Genomic DNA, 24,052 nt, shown 5'->3' with positions numbered 1-24,052 from the left:
GATGAGAAGGACAGCCTCAAATCCACTTTATATTGCATTTAGATTAGCTGTAAAATTATGGCAAAATCTGTAAATTAATGCTTCGTATAGGAAGATTTCCTTATAAAAAAGAGACTTTAAACACTGTTCAAACTATCGGAGAAAATTGCTTGTAGTAACCTGGTGCTTGGCAGTTAAAAACATCTGGAGCAAAAAAACATTTTCCGGTCTCTTCGGCAATCAAGGCATAGTCCAGCTGACTGAGACCACTCGCAGCTGGCAAGAACAAGTTCCACAGGCCCTCTGCTTTGGCCATTTCCTGTCAAGGGGATGGACAAGGGATCAAAGAGTGCCAAACAAAGTAGCTTATTCTAAACAAACATTGGCGTGAATTTTTTTTTAATTTAAAAACATTTATGAAGTTATTTCATTGTGTTCTATATTGTGTTAAATCAAGGGGTTACTAGTTCATTAAGTCAGTAGTTTTTTAATTATTAAGGAAACATCTTGCTTTCCAGGACTCCTTAGATTTGACTCTAAGACTAAATTTGCATACTTTGGTGCTTCTCATTCAATCGGAATGATTACAGCCACCCCCATACACATTTGAGTATAATTCTGCTGAATGTGTTATGTGCTGCAGTTCCTTACGTGTATTGGTGGTAAGACCTGAAAGCATGAAGTGTGACTTGACAGCACACTGGACAAACGTCCCGCTTTGTCCCTGCTCCCTGCTGAACAAACCCAGGGCCTTGCCCGTACATGAGGAGAGCTCTTCCACTAAGTATCAGCCCAGCCTCCACGTCCCACTGCCCTGCTCTGCTTTCATTTCACGGCAGTGAGGGACACCAGGGAGCAGCATGAAGAGACTGTCTTAATCAGAAACACATTCAGGATCCCAGGTAGTCCAATGTTGATAGCAGGCCCTCTCTCTCTCTCTCTCTCTCTCTCTCTCTCTCTCTCTCTCTCTCTCTCTCTCTCTCTCTCTCCCTCCCTCCCTCCCTCCCTCCCTCCCTCCCTCCCTCCTTCCCTCCTTTCTTCTCTTCCTCCCCACCTCTTCTTTTATACCTAAAATGGAATCATACTGTAGCTCGGGCTCACTGGTCTAATTTGTAGCAATCATTCACCTTCAGCCTCAACCACCCTCCCAAGTGCTGGGACTACAGGTGTGAGCCACCATAGCCAACCAAGATTTTTTTTAAAAACCCAGATTTTAAAAACCCTTATTTTAAGGAAGTTATCCTTGTTCCAGGACAGCTAGAACTACATGGAGATATCCTGTCTCGGAACCACTCCACCACTGCCAAGAAAAAAGTCATCCCTGGAGGATGAGTTGCTATCATGCCTTTCATCCATGCACTGGGCAGGCAGAGGCAGGAGGATTGCTATAAGCTGAGACCAGCCTGATCAACATATCAACACCATAAAAAAAGGAAAAAAGTTATTGTCATTGTAGTTATCCTTTACCTACACTATAACAATAATGATTGAGGTCTCCCAAACACTTGCATATGCATTTCTTGATGATGAGTGCTTTTTTGTCTCTCTTACCTTTAGTTTTTCAATCACTAAGGGGTGTCCCCACTTCTCCACTGAGTTTCCATTTTGAGCATAGTATTCTGCTACTTCCTTAAGACAGAGAAGAGAAAATGATTAGGGCAACTTAATACAAAATAAGCAATGTCATGAGTGGTGTGTGTGTGTATGTGTGTGTGTGTGTGTGTGTGTGTGTGTTTAGTTTTCTGAGACAGGGTCATGCTATGTAGCTCAGGCTGGGCCAGAACTCCTAATCTACATCAGCTGGGATTACAGGCATGTGTCATATCCTGGTTAGTAATGTTTCTTTTTAATACTAGATGCAGAGTAACAAAAATTCTAAATGTTTGCTCCTCAAAAAATTATGCTGCCTCAATATTATACAGTAATAATCTTATGCCCAAGATTTAAGTGTTCTGCTTCCAGTGACATTGTATACCAGCAGGCATAGAAACTCTTCAACTAAAAAGGCTGGGTGAAATGCTACCAATTAAAGATCTATTAAGCAATGCACAGTTGTTCTGGAAAAAAAATAACAAAGCAGCTTCACCCTTCAGATGAGTGACAGGATGGATGCTAAGCTTGCTCTCTAGGCTGTGGACATGGGCCCTGGCTCTCAATGGGCCACACCATCAAGGCACAGGTGATAAAGCCAGGGGCTGGAAACAGCAAAGGGAGCATGGGATATTTCATTCCACCAAAGCTAAGAGGGTTTAGAAGTAAAAACCTAAGGAAGGAACAAACAACAGAGAAACAAAGAAATCTGTACCCTTGGAGCTAGAGCATGGGGACAAAGCCCCACATACAGCTCTCAGTTTGCAACGAAATAGAAAAAAGAAATGCTGTGCCCTGAAATCTGCCTTCACCCAAGCATCGGGTGCAGATTCCAGACCTGTGCAGTTCCCAAACCTCAAGCCCAAATTAAGTTTACAATGTTCTGGCAACAGCAGCTGCAAGTATCTGGCAGAAACAAAACCGGTCCCCTTCGATGGACAGAGGAGTTTTGTACAAAAGCTCATGTAACTCCTTAGAAAAATATTTCACCCCATAGTCTACCCTGAAAAGTCACTAATAATTCTGGGAAACCAGTCATCCCAGGCAAGAATCAGCAAAAGCAGCAGGTCAACAAAAACAATCACGCTTCCTTAAAACAACAATAATGCTCACATTCACAGCACAAAATATTTGTGGTCAGTAGATTCTAAGAACAAAGGAAGGAATTGCAAGTACGGCAATAGGCTAGTAAAACTGACAAAGCAAACTTGAACCGCAACCAAAGAAACAAAAACCTTAGCAATCAAGCTGAAAAATGTAATGAAGGTTTCTCAAAGGTTGGTGGGATCAGAAACCCCTGGGGACCTGGATGGAACAGGTGTGCAGGTTCTGAATTACTTCGGTGAGACTGGGCTTCTGTTCTTTAAGAGCTCTCCCGTCATTTCTCACATTCTCCAAAGTTAGATAATGCCTGTCTATGGGAAGCTGAAAAGTGTCTGAGAAGACTCAGAAAAAACATTGGGAGGAAGATCTAAAGAACTTACTCAGCACAGACACTCAAGATAAGAAAAATGTGAGTGAAAAAAAAAAGGATATGATGAATTCAAGGAGGTTGAGTGCTGAATTCCATGGCAACAACGAAGTTAGATCAATGGGAGAGGACAGTGAGATGGCTAAGAGCATAAGGTGCTTGCTGCCAAGTCTGATGCCCAGGGTTCAATCCCAAGGACCTGACGTCTGTATGTGTATACCCCCAAACAAACAAAAACAAACATAATAACAACATTAAAAAGAAATTAACAGGTGAATATCTTCAACTACCCAGAGAAAGTAATTAACAACCTAGAATTCACATCCCAAGCCAGCTGTTTTGTGGTTGGGGGTGGTAGTGACACATACTTATAACCCAAGCACTCGAGAAGCTGAGGCAGGAGGATCATGAGTTTGAGGTCAGACTGAAATAATTAGGGAGACCCTGTCTCAAAATATAACACCAAATTTCAAAGAGTTAGGGCAAAAAGGTTTTTTTTTTAAAATAGGGAAAGTACTACTTATTCCTTCAAAAACAAACAGTAGCAGCAGCAAAAGCCCCAGCAGACTCTAGTAAAGGCTCCTGGCTCCAGAAGAAACATCTTGTTAGCATCCAGGAACACCTTGGCCTCACTCTTGGTGACCTGGCAGAGTGGGTCACCCCTGCACACATGGCAAGCCGTACCCTGGTTCTGTGCCCAGCTGCAAAAGATCCCTTTAAGAGCCGAGCTCCACCTACTTCCTCTCAGTTCCCCTGAGGAGGCAGGCAGGTCTCTGTTTCTTTCTCTCTTCTCCCTCCCCTTTCTCCCTTCCCTTCCCCTACTCTCCTCTCTTCCCCCAATAAAACTTCCCATGTAAGTTCTGCCTGCATGGCGTTTTTGTCTCTCAATGGAATCCGCCAAGCTCCCCCTTGTGCCACATACCATAACACATCTGAGTTGCAAGAATGAATGAATGAAAAGAAATAACAACATGGGTAAACCTAAATAACACTATTCAGGCCCAACAGTAACCTCTGATTTGTACGACCAAAACAGTACAATGAAAACACTGAACGATAATTACCTGATATTCTAGACATGTATTTATAAATACTTACAGCATCTTGGTATCACTGCTTTCCTTACATTTCGGCTAAGAGAATTACAGGGTTAAAGGCCATGGGTATTGTAAAACCTTTTTATGTGTATCATCAAGTTACTGTGGACTATTCTTCTAAAATGCATTGCTCTCTGGCATAGACTACCATGGTCCTCTTGGGGAAGCAAGGCTAGTCTGGAGTGCAGTTCTGTATGAGGTAGAGGCCTGCATTTTCAAAGGCTCCAGGACTGAGAGCACTTGTCACTTGTTTGTTAGGAAGTCAGTTGCATCAGAAGGTTTCCTGTTTGGGGTTGCATATTATTTTTATTCCCAGGGTTGCCATAAAAAGACAATGCTATTGTGCTTGGTAATAAATATGTTTATGATGTCCTCATTCTGACTACCTCTTTATGATACACAGTTCTGAGAAGTCAAATTATGCCTGTGTTTACATGCCTAAGGAGGGCGGATTCATCTTAAATCATGCTGAAAAGATAGGAGGAGCAATTAATTACTCCTTCAACACTACTATAGTTTTCCTTCCCAGAATTAACTACCCTTAACCCAAATCCCCATGAGCTGAGCCGCCTTGAGGCTCATCTGGGTCTGCCCATCTTTCTGAGTCAATTTTCCCTGCTCCTTCCCTTCAGGTGATGGCCCAAACCTAAGCTTTTTCTGGTATGTGGTATTTCCTTAGTCTGTTTTACAGTCTTCCTCCCTGTCATGTGGTTGTCTGATCATGTGGCTGACTTCTATGCTGTGTTGAGTGTCACGGCATGGTTTTTCATCTCTCTGAGCAGTTGCTGAGGTTTGTAACTTGACTGCCCTGGGGTGTTTTCCTTTTCACGTCTAATAAAACTGCCCCACGCTTCCATTCGAGTCCGTTCTTACATCTTTTAATAATGAGACTATGAACCCCACAAGAGGCCCTCCATTTACCCATGTCATCTGGGGACCATGAAGGGACCCTCTCAAACTCTGGCAGCAGTATCACCATGACCCATGTGTGCTCTTTACCCTGTGTTGCATGTTCCTGTCATGCATGTGGGTTTCAGTGTTCCTCACGGATTTTCTAGAGGAAGGACTGACTTGGCACGTTCTCAGACATACGGGTTATGTGTTCATTTTAGGCTATCCAAGGAGTTGCCAAAGGTCACAGATACTGTCTTGCCAACCTTTTTTTTTCTCATTTTGGAAAATACATAGAAATACAAAGAAAAGTCATCAAGAATTTTAGTAGCTGAAGATACATGATGGTAGAAGGCTGTTACAGTTTATGATACAATCTTATTTTCTAGACACGACCATTTTGGTTTGGCAACTCAATCATAATAACATTGAATAGAATTTTATGTTTTCTCTCTTTTATTTTGAGAAAAGCTATTTACCTTTCTATAAATTACTCCAGATGTGGATATTCTACATCTGGAACTTAGTACTGTTTATTCATCCTACAGGATAAAACATACACATGCTGGTACAAGTGTTTGAATGAAGAAATACCACATGCTATCAGATAATGGGAACATAGCTTTGAAATCTCTGCCAACACTAAATGGCTTCGCTTATCACACAAGCTTGGGCGAACTTCTCTTTTTACAGTCTGTCGGGATCTTACGTGTTTTTACTTTTACTGTGAGTTCTTTACATATATTTCAGCAGCTGAATGGCACTGAGTTCAGAGGCACTGCACTTTACTCTGACCCTCCCTTCCCTGCTGTAGTGTCCCTGGAACACCTGCTCACATTTATGGGTGAGAGAAAACCCCTTTGCTTCCCTCTGCCCATCTTGGCTCGTCTTGAGGACCACGAGCTGGTTGCCGGCATGGGCACGTGGTGACAGGCTTTGTTTTAGTGTGAGCACGTAGAATTAGATGGACTGATAGGTGAGCTGGGATCTCCATCCAAACCCCACAAATAAACAAGAAGCCAAACAATATCAGGTGCTGCTCTAGTCCATTCACCTTCCTGATGAAGTCCTGGCTTCTGTGAAACATACAGTATTTGTTGTTTTCAAGTAGCCCTAGAAACTGGATAAGTCTTCCAGTACCTTGATTTTTCTCTTCCCCTTGCTCTCCTCATCAGCCAAGTACATTAAAGACTACCATCTTTAATCACAGGCAGTTACAATGAGATTAGCTGTACTTCTAAGCACACCTATTTGCCTTGAAAAAGAAAAAAACTGAGGCCACACAAACTATCCAGGACAAGGTCACCAACCCACACCAGGCATGGACTGGAACCAAGACTTTCACTCACAAGCCCGCACATGCACCCTTGTTTCTCACACACTGTCAAAAGCGCATTTCCCTTCTCCCCTTTCCTCCCTATCTCTCTGTAGGGGCAAAGCCCTGTCTGTCTTCTCATTTCCAGCTGTTCCCTGGGAGTCCAGTCTGTCATGAGGTGCCCAGTACTATTCTCAATGGGTGTTGTCTCACTGCAACCCATGAACTTCAGTGTGACCCCTTACAGCAATAGCTTATGGGAAAAGAAAGGGAAGTGTTTATGTGGCTTGAAATGACAGGCCAAAGATCATGACCATGTCTATATGTGGAGACTGCAGTTCTCAAACTCTCAAAGCATCCACATTTAAAATAACAAAAGCTGAAGGAAAAAGGCACCCAGATGTAACGTTTTATTCCATATCTTTGGGCCCTCACTGCCTGTTCCCTCTGACCTCATTTTACTTCCTTAGATGTATGTGCATACCCCAGGTATATTTTAGCTCTAAATGTCTATAAGGCGTGGGTCTAAGGGACGTGGGAGAATGGAGGGAAGTCTGACCCCCCACGAGACATTTCATACTCTACCTTCTCCGCAGGAAAGATGTGCTGCCTCATGAACCGCTTCACTTTGCTAAGCACTTCCTGGCCTCTCCTGGTCTGTGCAAACAACTGCTTCTTAGGATCAGCCTGCAGTGGTGCAGTAATGAAGGTTCTTGGTTAAAAAAAAAAAAAGGAGGTTACAAAGATGTCCAAAGTCATTATTATGTATTCAACAAAACAAGGCAAAGTCTCCCCAGCTACAAAAATATCCTTATGAGGAGGCAGCTTCAATATCTGAGAGGCTTGGGCTTATTGTTGCCAAACTCTGCTTTGCTAGCTATCCACAGAGCCTTGCAAATGCCAGGCCATTACGCTACCAATGAGGGACAACCTTAGCCCCATGGACATTTTTGTTTTGTTAATAGTATGGAATAAAAGTAGAATTGCTTTATTCTGAACACTAAGCTTGAATGCTTAAAGAGCTATGTGGGAAAACACAAGCCTTGCATGGCCTCAGTCAGTGCTAGCTTTAGTGACATCAGCTGTCACCACCACAAAGGAACAAGGAAGGTGTTGCACAAATCTGACCACTACTCACGCTGTTTCTCAGATACCACTACAGGAAATTTTATAGATGACCAAGAGAGAGAGAAAGAGAGAGAGAGAGAGAGAGAGAGAGAGAGAGAGAGAGAGAGAGAGAGAGAGAGAGAGAGAGAGAGAGAGAGAGAGAGAGAGAGAGAGAGAGAGAGAGACAGCGTGAGAGAGACAGACACAGAAAGAGAATGTGTCCCAATGTTGTGTCAGAGATAAGTGAGGCTTAGGAAATGTTCCTGGGGACAGCATTATACATACATTATAGGAGAGACAGGAGTGTGACTGGGAAAGTATGTTAGACTCCTCAGAAAGCCTGCCTCAAAAGAGTCATAGATTTAAAGACAATTGCAAAATGTTAAAGAAAAAGTAGTATTGCTAAGTTAATTAATAATCTAGTAATATCATATACAAGTAATTATAAGGAAACATGTTCATTTATATACTTAAAAGGTTATGTATTCAAGTTGGCAAAGAATATATTTAATCATAAATATGGGCATTTTCTTTATATTTTAGGTCAATTTAGTTTTTGGGTTTTTTTGTTTGTTTGTTTTTTCGAGACAGAGTTTCTTTGTATTGCTTTGGAGACTGTCCTGGAACTTGCTCTGTAGACCACACTGGCCTCGAATTCATAGAGATCTGCCTGCCTCTGCCTCCTGGGTGCTGGGATTAAAGGCGTGTGCCACCACTGCCTAGCAGTTGATTTAGTTTTAGGTATACAGTGATTTATTAGAAAACTATCCTGAGGCCAGCCAGTGGTGGCGCACGCCTTTAATCCAGGAACTCAGGGAGGTAGAGGCAGGTGGATCTCTGTTGGGTTCCAGGCTAGCCTGGTCAATAGAGTGAGTTCCAGGATGGCCAGAGCTACACAGAGAAACCCTGTCTCAAAAAACCAAAACCAAAACAAATAATTGGCAACAGCAGCTCTAATTTGGGCAGTGATATAATTTTTCATTTTCTTAAAGTTCTAGCCTTCCCATACCCAATAGCTATTTAAGTGAAGAGAAGACTCCAGGCTGTGTCCTGGTTTTCTGGGAACACACGAGACCTAGCTAACAAAGGCTGTGAAATGAGTTACCCAAAGGCTGTGTTTTCCTTACCTTTTTGAGAGCTGTAATCCAGTTTCTGCCAGGGGTTGCACAGTATTGGCAGTCATAAAGCTGTCCTCAGATGAGTTATTTCCCAAGAGGAATCTCCTGTAGACTCCCTACAAGAATATTAACATAGGACAATTAAAATCTATTGAAAATGGTCTCTCAACTATCCAATTAGTCTTTCCAGTTTGCCATCCATATGTGGAACTAAGGCCAAAGATGTCAACCAGACCATTGAGGCTGTAAACTTACATGCAGAGGTAACTATGTGCCTCTGTGTGAGAGTCACACTCATATCATGTAGTTGTGATACTCTAATCTAGGCAAAGGTGTAACTGATAACTCAAACCAAACTGGAAAATAACCCCAGTCACTGCCAAAACAGCCGACCTGTAAACTACATCATCTGTAATGATCACTGTTTTCCCTTTAGAGCTATCAAAATGAATCAAAGGCTAAAACCAAGGAGAAGTCAACGAGATCTGTAATAGCATTTTTGATCCCCAATTTGGTTAAAGCTGTCTCCTTTGAGCAGGGTTGGCTGAATGTCAACCAGCTCTCAAGTTGAATGGGTTTAGAGTCGCCCTGGGAACACACTGTGTTTGTGAGTACACTTCTAGAAAGAAGTGAGTGAATCCATGCCATGGGTGGTTTCCAGACTAAACAAGGGGGAAGACTTTTCGGTCTTCAACACTGAAGGATTTTAGCTTGCTTTTGCACCAGGCACTCACAATGGTCTTTTCTCCCGCATGCTTCTCCCTGCTTTGTCATTATTGTCTTCTCTCACAGTCCTTCTTGTTTGTCATACAAAAAGTAATAACCCATGTGAACCTCAAATTTTCTTTCCATTGAAGTCCTTTATGTAAATTCTAAATTTATATGTTACTCATATCTGACTCTTGTCCTTTGCAAGAGCCCAATGGCCTAAGAACCAAAACAAAAGGACTTGAACCAGAAAACATTGTTCACAGTAATAAGAAATGGTGAAGCACTTGCTTAAAATAATTACCTGTGATATCCCAGCCAATTTAAAGAAAGAAAGGGCCATAAAGAAATTCCAGTTAGGAAGATTAGGGTCAATTCCCCTGCGATGGCAATATATCGAAATCAGCTCTTCCATCAATGGTATTCCTACAAAAACAACACACAGCATAAACTTTAATATAGCACAGAAGATACAACATGGCATGCAATGCAAAAATAGTCACCATTAAGCCTGTTCTAAATATTGATTCCCTAAACAATAAATGCAAAAAATTGTATTGCAACAGATTATGAAAAGTGAAATGCTAAGTTCAGAAAACCAGAGAGATGGATTAGAAATATTTTAAAGGAACAAAATCCTCATAAGACTGCAAGAAACTTACATCCTTCTGCTCCGACAGTAAGAAAGAGGAGTTTATATGAAAGGCAGTTTAGGTAGCTGCTCCTCCGTACCTGTGTTCTCTTGAATGTGAGAGCCTCCGTTTATCATGGGCAGTGTCCTGGGCCAAAAGTAAAACAAGGACAGATGGGCTAAGTCCGACAAAGGGTGGCCAAAGGTTGAAAGCTCCCAGTCCAGTACTGCTATAACCCGACTCTGCAACAAGATGCACACAAGCCTTTGACATAATGAAATGAAAACAAACAGAATAAGGAAACAGATCAACAATCACATGCAGTCCTTCCCCCAGTGGCATAGCTCATGAAAACCAACTATACTCAGTTGTCTAGAGCCAAGGCCTCTGGTTCTACTGAGGGTTGCCAATCCTTCTCTCTGCCCTGACATCTCTGCTAACAGACAGATACAAACACAGCTTAAACTTCTCAACCAGAGGAGCTGTGGTGAAGAAGAAATTCTAATGATTAAGTACAGTTTAAGAAGTGAAGTATGGGAGTCAAGATGTAGCTGCCATAGGGGTAAGAAGTCCGGACACATTTCTCCGGTAAGAGAATTACTTAGATGGGTTAAATACTTAAGTCAAAGATAGCCAGTAAGAAACAAGTAAACAGCCAACAGCTTCATAATTAATACAGCGTCTTGTGTGTTATTTGGGGACTACAATGTGGCAGAGCCCAGGCGACTGGTGGGGAAAAACCAAAGCGGCTGGCAAGAAAAAGGCTTCCCTCAACATAACGGTTTAGGGTTTTTCTTGACAATGAGAAATGTCTGCTCCTAGCACATCAATTACGTCTGAGAGGAAGATGGGCATCAAAGAAGCTCGTTATGGAGTTTGCTTTCAACATGGCAAGATTAGCCATTTGGGCAAGAAACTGCTCTTGCCTAGACTGACTGTTGCTGTATAAACTGGACATGCAGGACCCACAGGAAAGTGACTGCAAACTCAAACAATGCTTCAGGGTTCCTGTTTCATGGAAGTGTCTACGAGACTTTCTGCAGGACACAGAAAAATGAATGACAGACTGCCAATGAAGATGGACAGTTTGAAATTTCTTGCTTTACTGAGTGAGAAGTCTTCTAGACACACTGGCCTATGGTCTGAAGATGGATGCCCCAACGTTACAGAGGAACTTCAGGTGACTGTCCAGGCAGCAAGATGTCTCTGTCAATCCTAGTGTTTATGTATTATCCTTCTGTAGTCTTTGATGGAGTTGAAGGCAGATAGTTATAATTATAGTTTTCCTTAGTTATGATAAAAGATAAGCTACATATAGAACTTTGGGCTCATAAGGATGGGATGGATGATACTTTCTTTAAATCTTGCTGAATGTTGATAGACAAAATATTGTAACTGTGTTCTTGCTTGATAGCTGTTCTGTTATATATAATTCGACTATGTTAAAGTTAACACCTTTCTTTTTGTTTAGACAGAAAAGAAGAGATGATAGGGAAGTCCTGTGTACATGTCAATAAAGCACTGTTGGCCAATAGGGAAGCAAGATAGGTGGGACTAGGAGTCGAGGAGTATTCTGGGAAGGAGAAACACAGGGAGTCAAGATGTAGCTGCTATAGGGGTAAGAAGTCCGGACCCCTTTCTCCGGTAAGAGAAATACTTAGATGGGTTAAATACTTAAGTCAAAGATAGCCAGTAAGAAACAAGCAAACAACCAACAGCTTCATAATTTAAAAAAAAGGAATTGAAGTATGAGCAAGCATTTGCTCTGGTGATGAATCTAACTATATAATAAATATACCATTACAGCTATCATATTTTAGAGTAAGTTATATAAACTAATCAGGAGAGAGATGACTCCCTTAAATTGTCTTCTGACTTATACACACTCATAAAATGTGGCATGTGTGTGCCCCGAGTTCACCACACACAAGTAAATATAGTTTTAAAAAAATTTAAAGATTACCAAATAATCTTCAGAATTGAAATGATACGCACCAAGATAATAGCAATGGATTACTTAAGGGACTGAGGTTGGCTGGGCAGTGGTAGTCCACACCTTTAATCACAGTGCTTGGGAGGTAGAAGCAGGCAAATGTCTGTGAATTTAAGGCCAGTCTGGTCTGCAGAGTGAGTTCCAGGACAGCCAGAGCTGTTGGACAGGGAAACCCAATTTCAAAACATAAAATAAGAAAATGGGTGGGTGTGGTGGGGACCGATGTTGGGAGTGAAGTGCAGAGTGACACCTCAACTAGAATATTCTATACAGTGGCATGATATCATGTGGCTTGTATTCTGAAAGTGTCACTCCATATGCTATTCTATGGTAGACTGAGGGGACTTAATAATGACTTCGGCAAATGATCCATCGTCAGAGGAAACAACAATGTGAGTAAGGGTGTTCCAAGTCTCCAAGTGCTTTTGTGTATGGTTTTACTCCCTTGAGTCTTTAGAAAAACTTAGACATACCAGTGAAGAGTTGTGGGCTACTGTGGGCTCTGAATCACACAGATCTATATTCAAATCAGAGCCTAGGTTACAGAGTAGATGATGCTGTCTCAAATTAAAAAAGTAAAAGAAGAAATGGAAAACAGTATAGGAACTCCGGTATTACACTGACACCTGGCCCCTGACAGGGGTATTATTTTAACTGGGCAAAGAGTTGTTACATTTGTTTATGTTGCAGGATACTTTAACTGTGTAAAGGTGTGTTACTTTTGTTTATGTTGCATTTGTTTAACAATGTAAGGATGTGTGTTTATGTGTCGCATCTGTTTCACCTTGCCTGCCTAAGGCACCTGGTTGGTCTAATAAAGAGCTGAATGGCCAATATCTAGGTAGGAGAACGGCTAGGGAGGGCTGTCGGATAGAGAGAATAAATTGGAGAAATCTAGGTTAGAGAGAGGGAAAAAGAAAGAGAGAAGAGGAGGAGAGAATGGAGGACACACCCGAGACAAGAAACCAGGCAGTTACCAGCCAGGCAGCCATAGAGAAGCAGTGAAAGTAAGATATACAGAAGTACGAAAGGTAATAGGCCCCAATGCAAAAGTAGATAAAGAGAAACTGATTAATTTAAGTTCAAAGAGCTAGTCAGAAATGTGCCTATTTCCTAAGCTCAAGGTGGGAAGCTGGCAAAGTTAAATTCAGAAATTAGTGCCATTGACCAAAAGTTACACACACACACACACACACACACACACACACACACACACACACACACACACACACACACACACGCGGTGCACTTTTGATGGTAGACAATGGTTTTAAAGCACACAGACCATTTATACTCAGTATAAACTACACTTTGAATTTTCATCTTCCCTACTGGCAATCTGAGGCATTGCACTCTCATGCCGGGCAGTCAGGCAGACACGCCATCACACAGGTAAGCAACTGACATCCTATAGTGGACTGTGCTGCTGAACTTAATGCTCAGTAGATTAGGTACCCCAAATGCATTATCAGATTACGCTACTTCAGCTTATACTAGCTATCAGGCTATAACCCTACCTAAAGATGGGGGCCATATAACCACATCCAAGCTACCTTTTCTAGGAAAACTTTACTGTCCTGCTGGCAAATGCAATTGCATGTGTTTATAAAATTCAGTTAATGTAGTTCTGTTTTTAATTGTGCCTATTATGTAATTTATATAGTATTTTCTCCCTGTACTCTTCCTAAACGGAAGAGATAGGAAGTAAAAAGTTCCATGCATAAGCAAGGCAGGTCTTACAAACACTTAACATTGGGAAAATAATCAGCTTAGAAAATCCTCCTCTAAAGTAAGACTCAGGGAACTATCAATCTTCATTTGTTTGGGTTCTATCCAATGAAGCACTATGTGTATTTACACAGAGAAAGATTAGGTTAATCTCATGTAACTCTTCAGTGGAAGCCTCAAGGGGCGTCTGGGATTCTTCCCTGAGCTTATACTAAACAAATGACAGATTCTCATGCCACAGGACAGAAGAACTCAAAGGAATGTAAGGGAACTAGAAGAAAGAGTTAGAATGTGAGCAAGCTAAGCATTTCAAGAAGTAGACTGAAATCTTTGATAGGAGTGACACACTGCAACCTCCAAGTCCTGCAAAAGTGACAACTGTGACACTGTTTAAGATTAGGACCAGCCCCAAACGTAGACACTGTCCTATGTTATAAACCTGTAGGACGCATCTCCAGAGGCTTTGAGTGGAGACAATCTGAGCTTTGGGGAGGAACAGACTGATCTGGGCTCCTTTAGAACACGGGGGTTGTGAGGGACATCTGTTTACTTCCAGAGTCTCAGGTCAGACCTATACAACACATCACAAACACGGCTCACGGTACCTCTTTGGGGTGGAAAACTATGTTATCCAGCTTGAAGTCTCCATGAATCAGACTCTCCTCATTGTCATTATCTGGCAAGTTCTTCATTAGCCACTTGGAGAGGTGGTCCATGGCAGGGATATCCTGATGGGCTGAAGCCTGGTACTGCTTTGTCCAGGTGGATACCTGAAGGCATGAGTGAGAAAGAATAGAAGGTGGGAGTCATGATTCTAAAGCAAGTTCATCTGTGCCAAAGACCATTCTACTAAGCACTTAACAAACATTCCCTTGGCAGTCTGAAACACCCCTATCAGCCTAAAACCCCAAATATTAAAGTTTCTTTCCCAGCTAGCCCCATTTTACCTACCTAGGCTTCTATCAGACAAGAAGAATAAATGCTGGCATAGATGTCAAGAATGGTCTTCACATAGTAACTATGAAAGAAATGCATACACACACACACACACACACACACACACACACACACACACACACACACACACACACACACACACAGAGTTTCTCCCTGAAAAGGGGATGTGAAGGCTAGACAGAGCTTTTGCCATTTACGATCCTTTCCTACTCCCACAGAGTATTTCAAATGGACCAGTAGGGAGTAGAGCAGACTTTGTATTGTTCAGAGAATTAAAAGCAAACAAATCCACCAACTCTCTGAGTCCTTTAACAAATGAGACCACCTTACTCAGCTGTTCACATCTCTCCACTGCCCAATGATGTCTGATCAATTTAGCACAAAAGAGCAAAGGTCTTCAACTTTGGCGTCTCACTGACTGAGGTTTATATTAGGTCTAAGCACTTACCTGTGTTTTGGGGTCAGTATTGGGTCAGTATAAACCTTGGATTCCTCATCTGCAAAATGAGGATAATACCTATGTCCTGCAGGGTTTGCAGAGATTGACAGCTCACTTAGCACCCAAGCCAGCACATAGTGACTGTTCTCTCAGACTCTTCCCACCCCACCCTCAAAGGGTTCACATAATGGGATGCAGCCCACACATGCCTGGTTTCACCTGTACTTGATTCAAGAGTTACCATCTTCTTAACGCTCTCTTTCTTTCCCAATAAGTTTTCCCCATCTAAGCAAAGCCATGCCAATCCCCATACCCTGGACATACAATCCTTGTGATGAACAATGAACGATTTACTAATAGGTAATAAACTTAGGGAAGCACACCATTTCTCAGCTTTGTGTATATGAGACTCATAAATGGGTCTCTCAAAAACAACCACAACTTTTTTTAGGACAAGAATACATTTCTGCTTTCTTGATATTCAAAAAGAATTCCACAAGTATTAAACACATGAAAGCTCAATAGATACTTTGCATAATTCAGAGAGGCAAAAGCGAGTAGAAAAATCTGTTAGCAAACCAAGTGAAAGCTGAAATAGAAACTTTTCTTTTTTTTCCTTTTTTAAATTTTAAGTTAGAAACAAGCTTGTTTTAAATGTCAATCCCAGCTCCCTTTCCTCCCCTCCTCCCCTACTCTCCCCACAAGGCCCCCAGTCCCCAACCCAACCTCCACTCTGATCCCCAGGGAGGGTATTGGTTAGCGTTACCCAAAAGTATTTTATGTAGTTTGTGACTATTGTAAAGGGCAATGTTTCTCTGATTTCTCTCTCAGCCCTTTTATCATCTGTATATGGTAGGGCTACTGATTTTCTTGAGTAGATCTTGTATCCTGCCACTTTGCTGAAGGTATTTATCAGCTGTAGGAGTTCCCTGGTAGAGTTTTTTGGGTCACTTATGTAAACTATCATATCATCTGCAAATAGTGAAAGTCTTACTTCTTCCTTTCCAATTTGTATCCCCTTGATCTCCTTTTGTTGTCATATTGCTCTAGCTAGAACTTCAAGTACAATATTGAAGAGGTATGAAGAGAGTGGACAGCCTTGTCTTGTTCCTGATTTTAGGGGAATTGCATTGAGTTTCTGTCCATTTAGTTTGATGTTGACTGTTGGTTTGCTGTATATAGCTTTTATTATGTTGAGGTAAGTTCCTGTCATCCCAGATCTCTCTAAGACCTTTATCATGAAAAGGTGTTGGATTTTGTCAAAGGTTTCTTCAGCATCTAGTGAGATGATCATGTGATTTTTGTTTCTCATCTTGTTTATAGGGTGGATTACATTGATGGATTTTCTTATGTTGAACCATCCCTGCATCCCTGGAATGAAGCCTACTTGATCATGATGGATGAGTTTTTTGATGTGTTCTTGGATCCAATTTGCCAGTATTTTATTGAGTATTTTTGCATCAATGTTCATGAGGGATATTGGTCTGAAGTTCTCTTTCTTAGTTGTGTCTTTGTGTGGCTTGGGTATCAAGGTTATTGAAACCTTGTAGAAAGAGTTTGGCAAAGACCCTTCTGCTTCTATTGCGTGGAATACTTTGAGAAGGATTGGTATAAGCTGTTCTTTGAATTTCTGGTAGAATTCTGCACTGAGGCCATTTGGGTATGTTGTGTCTTCATTCTCATTGAATTCTAGAAAGTCTTTAATTTCTATTTTTTTATTCTTCTTTGACCCCAGAATGGTGCAATTGTGCATTATTCAATTTCCATGAGTTTGTAGGGTTTCTGTAATTTGTGTTGTTGTTGAATTCTAATTTTAACACATGATGTTCTGATAAGGTACATGGAGTTATTCCAATTTTTTTGTAGCTGTTGAGGTTTGATATGTTGCCAAGTATGTGACCGATTTTTGAGAAGGTTCCATGTGGTGCTGAGAAGGTATATTCCTTTTTATTTGGATGGAAAATTCTATAGATGTCTGTTAATCCCAATTGGATCATAATTTCTATTAGTTCCTTTGCTTCCTTATTAAGTTTCTATCTGGTAGTCCTGTTTAGTGGTGAGAGTGGGGTGTTGAAGTCTCCTACTATAAGTGTGTGGGGATTTATAGTGATTTGAGTTTTAGTAATGTTTCTCTTATGGACATGGATGCCTTTGTATTTGGGGCATAGATGTTCAGAATTGAAACTCCATCTTGGTGGATTTCTCCTGTGATGAGTATGAAATGACCTCCTTCATCTCTTTTGGTTGATTTTATTTTAAAATTTAATTTGTTAGATATTAGGATTGCTATCCCAGCTTGTTTCTTGGGTCCATTTGATAGGAAAATCTTTTCCCAACCCTTAACTCTGAGGTAATGTCTGTCTCTGAGGCTGAAGTGTGTTTCTTGTATGCAGCAGAAGGATGGTTTCTGTCTTCGAATCCATTCTGTTAGCCTGTGTCTTTTTATGGGCGAGTTAAGACCATTAATATTGAGGAATATTAATGACGACTGATTGCTCATTCTTGTTTGTTTTGGAATGGTTGATGGTGGTGGAATTATATGTAGATTTCCATCTCTTTTTTTCTTTTGGCTGTTGGTAAGGTGGGATTATCTATTGCCTATGTTTTTCTGGTGGTAGTTAACTTCCTTGGGCTTGAATTTTCCTTCTAGAACTTTCTGTAGGGCTGGGTTAGTGGATATGTATTGTTTAAATCTGGTTTTGTCATCTTGCTATCTCCATCTATATTGATTGAAAGCGTTGCTGGGTATAGCAGTCTGGGCTGGCATCTGTGGTCTCTTAGCATGATAGAATATCTATCCAGGACCTTCTGGCTTTCAGAGTTTCCATGAAAAAGTCAGGTGTGGTTCTGACAGGTTTGCCTTTATATGTTACTTGGCCTTTTTCCTTTGCGGCTCTTAATATTCTTTCTTTATTGAGTATGTTCGAGGTTTTTACTATTATGTGGTGAGGGGACTTCCTTGGGAAAGTTGGGAAAGTTTTATCCTATGATTTTGTTGAATATGTTTTCTGCCCCTTTGAGGTGATTTTTTTCACCTTCTTCTATACCTGTTATTCTTAGGTTTGGTCTTTTCATGGTGTCCCATATTTCCTGGATGTTTTGTGTTAGGGATTTGTTGGGCTTAAGATTTTCTTTAGTTGATGAATCTATTTCTTCTAGTGTATCTTCAACACCAGAAATTCTCTCTTCCATCTCTTGTATTCTGTTGGTTATGCTTGCATCTGTAGTTCCTGATCGTTTGCCCAGCTTTTCTATTTCCAGCATTCCTTCAGACTGTGTTTTTTATTGTCTCTATTTCGGCATTCCACCCTTGCACTGTTTGAATTGTTTGTTGCAACTTTTGGTTTGTCTTTTCCTCTCTTTCTTGAATTTGTTGGATTTTTTGGTTTGTCTTTTCTTCCATTTCTTGCATTTTTTTGGTTTGTTTTTTTCTTCAATTTCTTGTATTTTTTTTTTTTTTGGTTTATTTTTTCTTCCATTTCTTTAAGGGATTTTCTTCTATCCCCTTTGAGGGCTTCTATCATTTTCATGAAGTTGTTTTTAAGGTCTTTCTCATCTGCTTCATCTGCAATAGGCTGTTGTGGGTGTAAGAGTCTCTAGTCTCTGGCGGTGTCATATTGGTTTTTCTGTTGCTGGGTGTATTTTTACATTGTCTCCTTCCCATCATTTCTTCCTGTGAGTGCAGAAGGAGCCTCTTCCTCTCCTGGTGGGTATGTGACCAAGGTTCCTTTCCAGTGGGTGGGAGCAGGTTCAATACCCTCGTGGCTTTCCTCTTTCAAGAATGGAGGCTGTCCTAGTATCAGGGCCTTGACAATCTCTGGGTAGGCTGGACCCTCGCCTGTCCTGTGGGTGGAGAATGGGACTTGGAAGCTGGAAGTCTCTGGGAGAGCTGAATCCCGTCAGGCTGGGATCTGCTGTGTGCAGTCATCAGGTCTCCTGAAATAGAAGCTTTTACTGTACAGAAGTTATCTAAAAACTAAAATCGGGAGCTGGGGTGATGACTCAGTACAGGGCTTGCTGGGCAAGCCAGAGGATGTGAGCACGATCCCCAGAATCTACGTGAAGAGAAAACAGAGAAAGAAGGGGAGGGAAGAAGGAAGACAAAGTCAGCCAGGTATGGCGGTATATGCTTGGAATTCTAGCACTGAGGAGAAGAGACAGGAGGTCCCCTGAAGCTCACTGGTCAGCCAGACTAACCAAGAAGCTCCAGGTCAACCAATGAGAGGCCTTGCCTCAGAACATAAGGTGGGCGGTTCCTGAGTATGACACCTGAGGTTGATTTCTGGCCCCCATTCCACATCCATGCGCACATACTTACACGTATATCTGCACACACATGTGCACCTACTCAACACACATACAACAGCAGCAGCAACATTTCATGCTGAAAAGTATATCTGGATATATTACCAAGGTTGATGTTAAAATGGCAAGATTTCGAGAGCCACACAATAACAGGGTGCACTTTGACTAGTGCATTATTTCTGAGAGCTTGAAGTATGTTTCAGTGTAGATGGCTTACCTGTCTTTTGCAGTACCCGACTCCATTACCATATCCATCTAGCTGCAGTGACTTTACATTCAGTGAATGTAGCCACGCTAAGGCTTCTATTGCAGCCACATATATAGCTGCACGCTCTGCTGGGCTAACTCCAGGAATTGAAAAATCACGGAAGATGCGACCCTATCAAAGTGATCACAGAGACCAGTTTAGTTAGCTGACAAACAAACATACACTTTACAGAGTATGCTGCTTCCAGCTTTAAACTGCTTATAAGTCACATCTCTAAATTAAAAACCATTTTAATTTGTTCTCAATGGTTTGTTCTTTCTGTGTGAAAGAGCTCCCCCTTCCCCCCTCCCCCCATACATACACATCCCCACCTTCCTGTTTGGCTACTGCCATTATAGGTAGCTCTTTACTGACACCTAGAGGAGTGTTTAAGCCTACCTCATTGTGAAATTGTAAGCCCTTGGAAAGGAACTATATTAAAACGTTGGATAAGTGACATTAGCTATGACCATAATAACATTCAACTAATATAATGCCATAATTAACTCCATAATTGAAAAGCAAAGCAACAACCGAGCAAGACTGTTAACTCACCTGCACATGCTCCATTACATAAAACTCTGTTCCAATGATGGCAGCATTGTTGCAGTACAGTAGAGGCTTGGGGACAGGGAATCCAATGGAAAACAAGGCTTTCTGGACTTTGAATTCTCTATCAATCTAGGATTATTAAAAACCAGAAACAGAAATTTTATAACTGTATGTGAGCTAATCTTAACTAAGGCTATCGGTTACAAAACTGTATCAATAAATAACTCAGAGTTGACAGTGACCATTCGCAGGAGGCTTTTTCAGGCATTGCACGTACAAAGTAGGGCAGCTCTAAAGCGTGGTGATTTCTTTGGGGTGAAAGGATAGGCATTTGCATGGGGCTCAATGCTGACTCCTTTAGTATGAGGGCAGCAGTCTGGGAGCAGCCCTCGGTTCTAGCAGTTCCTGCTTGCTGGTTGGATCTCTCCGTTCACATTTCTCAAGAGGCTCAGGAGAGATTCTCTCTAGTCAGATACATGAGCTGGTGGGTGGTGGTTGTGGGAAGGGAAAAATCACCCATTCCTGATGGACATCAAGGGAGAAGCATGCTTCTAAGGAGGGGGCATGGAGACCCTTAAGGCACACCGTCTGCCGTGGGGATCCAGATAACTATGGGGGGATCCAGGCAGCCAGAGCTGGAGCCCACATAAGACAAGAGAAACAATGACATGCAAGACACACATGCAGACCCAGGAAGGACCCAAGAGTGTGGCTTATAGCAGAGCTGGGATGCAGGAGAGCTAGGATGATTCATGCACTCAGAAAGTGCCTTGTTCCAGAGGCAAGGGTGACTGACCAGTCCTAAGGATGGAAAACCGTGCAGCTCACCTTGACATCAAGGAGTAATGCAGTCACAGAGCATGGGAGTAACTAAGCTCAAGGTGAGAACAACCAGTAGCACCAATGGCTACTGAAAGGGGTGTGTGTAACTGCTCTGGGGCTGGGAGATGAGAGGCAGGCAAGGGTCGGGGACAAAAGCATTAGGGAATTACAACCAGTAGCACCAATGGCTACTGAAAGGGTGTGTGTAACTGCTCTGGGGCTGGGAGATGAGAGGCAGGCAAGGGTCGGGGACAAAAGCATTAGGGAATTACAACCAGTAGCACCAATGGCTACTGAAAGGGTGTGTGTAACTGCTCTGGGGCTGGGAGATGAGAGGCAGGCAAGGGTCGGGGACAAAAGCATTAGGGAATTACAACCAGTAGCACCAATGGCTACTGAAAGGGGTGTGTGTAACTGCTCTGGGGCTGGGAGATGAGAGGCAGGCAAGGGTCGGGGACAAAAGCATTAGGGAATTACAACCAGTAGCACCAATGGCTACTGAAAGGGGTGTGTGTAACTGCTCTGGGGCTGGGAGATGAGAGGCAGGCAAGGGTCGGGGACAAAAGCATTAGGGAATTACAACCAGTAGCACCAATGGCTACTGAAAGGGGTGTGTGTAACTGCTCTGGGGCTGGGAGATGAGAGGCAGGCAAGGGTCGGGGACAAAAGCATTAGGGAATTACAACCAGTAGCACCAATGGCTACTGAAAGGGGTGTGTGTAACTGCTCTGGGGCTGGGAGATGAGAGGCAGGCAAGGGTCGGGGACAAAAGCATTAGGGAATTACAACCAGTAGCACCAATGGCTACTGAAAGGGGTGTGTGTAACTGCTCTGGGGCTGGGAGATGAGAGGCAGGCAAGGGTCGGGGACAAAAGCATTAGGGAATTACAACCAGTAGCACCAATGGCTACTGAAAGGGTGTGTGTAACTGCTCTGGGGCTGGGAGATGAGAGGCAGGCAAGGGTCGGGGACAAAAGCATTAGGGAATTACAACCAGTAGCACCAATGGCTACTGAAAGGGGTGTGTGTAACTGCTCTGGGGCTGGGAGATGAGAGGCAGGCAAGGGTCGGGGACAAAAGCATTAGGGAATTACAACCAGTAGCACCAATGGCTACTGAAAGGGGTGTGTGTAACTGCTCTGGGGCTGGGAGATGAGAGGCAGGCAAGGGTCGGGGACAAAAGCATTAGGGAATTACAACCAGTAGCACCAATGGCTACTGAAAGGGGTGTGTGTAACTGCTCTGGGGCTGGGAGATGAGAGGCAGGCAAGGGTCGGGACAAAAGCATTAGGGAATTACAACCAGTAGCACCAATGGCTACTGAAAGGGGTGTGTGTAACTGCTCTGGGGCTGGGAGATGAGAGGCAGGCAAGGGTCGGGGACAAAAGCATTAGGGAATTACAACCAGTAGCACCAATGGCTACTGAAAGGGGTGTGTGTAACTGCTCTGGGGCTGGGAGATGAGAGGCAGGCAAGGGTCGGGGACAAAAGCATTAGGGAATTACAACCAGTAGCACCAATGGCTACTGAAAGGGGTGTGTGTAACTGCTCTGGGGCTGGGAGATGAGAGGCAGGCAAGGGTCGGGGACAAAAGCATTAGGGAATTACAACCAGTAGCACCAATGGCTACTGAAAGGGGTGTGTGTAACTGCTCTGGGGCTGGGAGATGAGAGGCAGGCAAGGGTCGGGGACAAAAGCATTAGGGAATTACAACCAGTAGCACCAATGGCTACTGAAAGGGGTGTGTGTAACTGCTCTGGGGCTGGGAGATGAGAGGCAGGCAAGGGTCGGGGACAAAAGCATTAGGGAATTACAACCAGTAGCACCAATGGCTACTGAAAGGGTGTGTGTAACTGCTCTGGGGCTGGGAGATGAGAGGCAGGCAAGGGTCGGGGACAAAAGCATTAGGGAATTACAACCAGTAGCACCAATGGCTACTGAAAGGGTGTGTGTAACTGCTCTGGGGCTGGGAGATGAGAGGCAGGCAAGGGTCGGGGACAAAAGCATTAGGGAATTACAACCAGTAGCACCAATGGCTACTGAAAGGGTGTGTGTAACTGCTCTGGGGCTGGGAGATGAGAGGCAGGCAAGGGTCGGGGACAAAAGCATTAGGGAATTACAACCAGTAGCACCAATGGCTACTGAAAGGGGTGTGTGTAACTGCTCTGGGGCTGGGAGATGAGAGGCAGGCAAGGGTCGGGGACAAAAGCATTAGGGAATTACAACCAGTAGCACCAATGGCTACTGAAAGGGGTGTGTGTAACTGCTCTGGGGCTGGGAGATGAGAGGCAGGCAAGGGTCGGGGACAAAAGCATTAGGGAATTACAACCAGTAGCACCAATGGCTACTGAAAGGGGTGTGTGTAACTGCTCTGGGGCTGGGAGATGAGAGGCAGGCAAGGGTCGGGGACAAAAGCATTAGGGAATTACAACCAGTAGCACCAATGGCTACTGAAAGGGGTGTGTGTAACTGCTCTGGGGCTGGGAGATGAGAGGCAGGCAAGGGTCGGGGACAAAAGCATTAGGGAATTACAACCAGTAGCACCAATGGCTACTGAAAGGGGTGTGTGTAACTGCTCTGGGGCTGGGAGATGAGAGGCAGGCAAGGGTCGGGGACAAAAGCATTAGGGAATTACAACCAGTAGCACCAATGGCTACTGAAAGGGGTGTGTGTAACTGCTCTGGGGCTGGGAGATGAGAGGCAGGCAAGGGTCGGGGACAAAAGCATTAGGGAATTACAACCCAGATGGCGAAGCAAGAGCACTGTTTTGTCAAACACAGACGGTTGTGGGAAAAGCCGAGGCAGTTAAGACAAGGTACTCTACATCCATGGAGCTGTACTTAGGCTGAGAGCATGATGTTTTCTGTAGTGTTCTAGTGGAATGTAGTCAAAAAGAGAATCAAAGAGGACTGCTATTGAGGCACAAATTTCTAGGCAGGGGCGGGGCTTTCCTTCAGTCATGCCATGTTGACATTAACAAAAGTTACCCAACTTTTTTTTTAAGTGTCCAAGTTACTTCATGTTTTCAGGAATATGATAGAGCCAAGAAAGACAGAATCTGTGTTATCCAATTACTATGACATTAAATCTACCTCACAGTG

At 43.0% G+C, this 24,052-nt stretch overlaps 1 protein-coding gene across 2 annotated transcripts in view; it reads right to left on the bottom strand.

The window, feature by feature from the left end:
* The window catches only part of Acad11 (acyl-CoA dehydrogenase family member 11), a 75,559-nt gene that overhangs the window by 43,933 nt on the left and 7,574 nt on the right, over positions 1 to 24,052 (bottom strand). For both annotated transcript variants that reach the window (XM_005074830.4, XM_040740190.1), the window contains 9 exons: positions 20,133 to 20,258; positions 19,548 to 19,709; positions 14,235 to 14,399; positions 10,009 to 10,150; positions 9,581 to 9,702; positions 8,578 to 8,684; positions 6,929 to 7,055; positions 1,531 to 1,608; positions 160 to 298 (listed from right to left, as the gene is read on the bottom strand). In XM_005074830.4, the coding sequence (XP_005074887.1) occupies positions 160 to 298; positions 1,531 to 1,608; positions 6,929 to 7,055; positions 8,578 to 8,684; positions 9,581 to 9,702; positions 10,009 to 10,150; positions 14,235 to 14,399; positions 19,548 to 19,709; positions 20,133 to 20,258 (1,168 nt within the window). The remainder of the gene's footprint in view (positions 1 to 159; positions 299 to 1,530; positions 1,609 to 6,928; positions 7,056 to 8,577; positions 8,685 to 9,580; positions 9,703 to 10,008; positions 10,151 to 14,234; positions 14,400 to 19,547; positions 19,710 to 20,132; positions 20,259 to 24,052) is intronic.

This window comes from Mesocricetus auratus, unplaced genomic scaffold, assembly GCF_017639785.1.
Source record: "Mesocricetus auratus isolate SY011 unplaced genomic scaffold, BCM_Maur_2.0 Super-Scaffold_100691, whole genome shotgun sequence".
NCBI lineage: Eukaryota > Metazoa > Chordata > Mammalia > Rodentia > Cricetidae > Mesocricetus > Mesocricetus auratus.
This window is presented reverse-complemented; position numbering and strand designations above follow the sequence as displayed.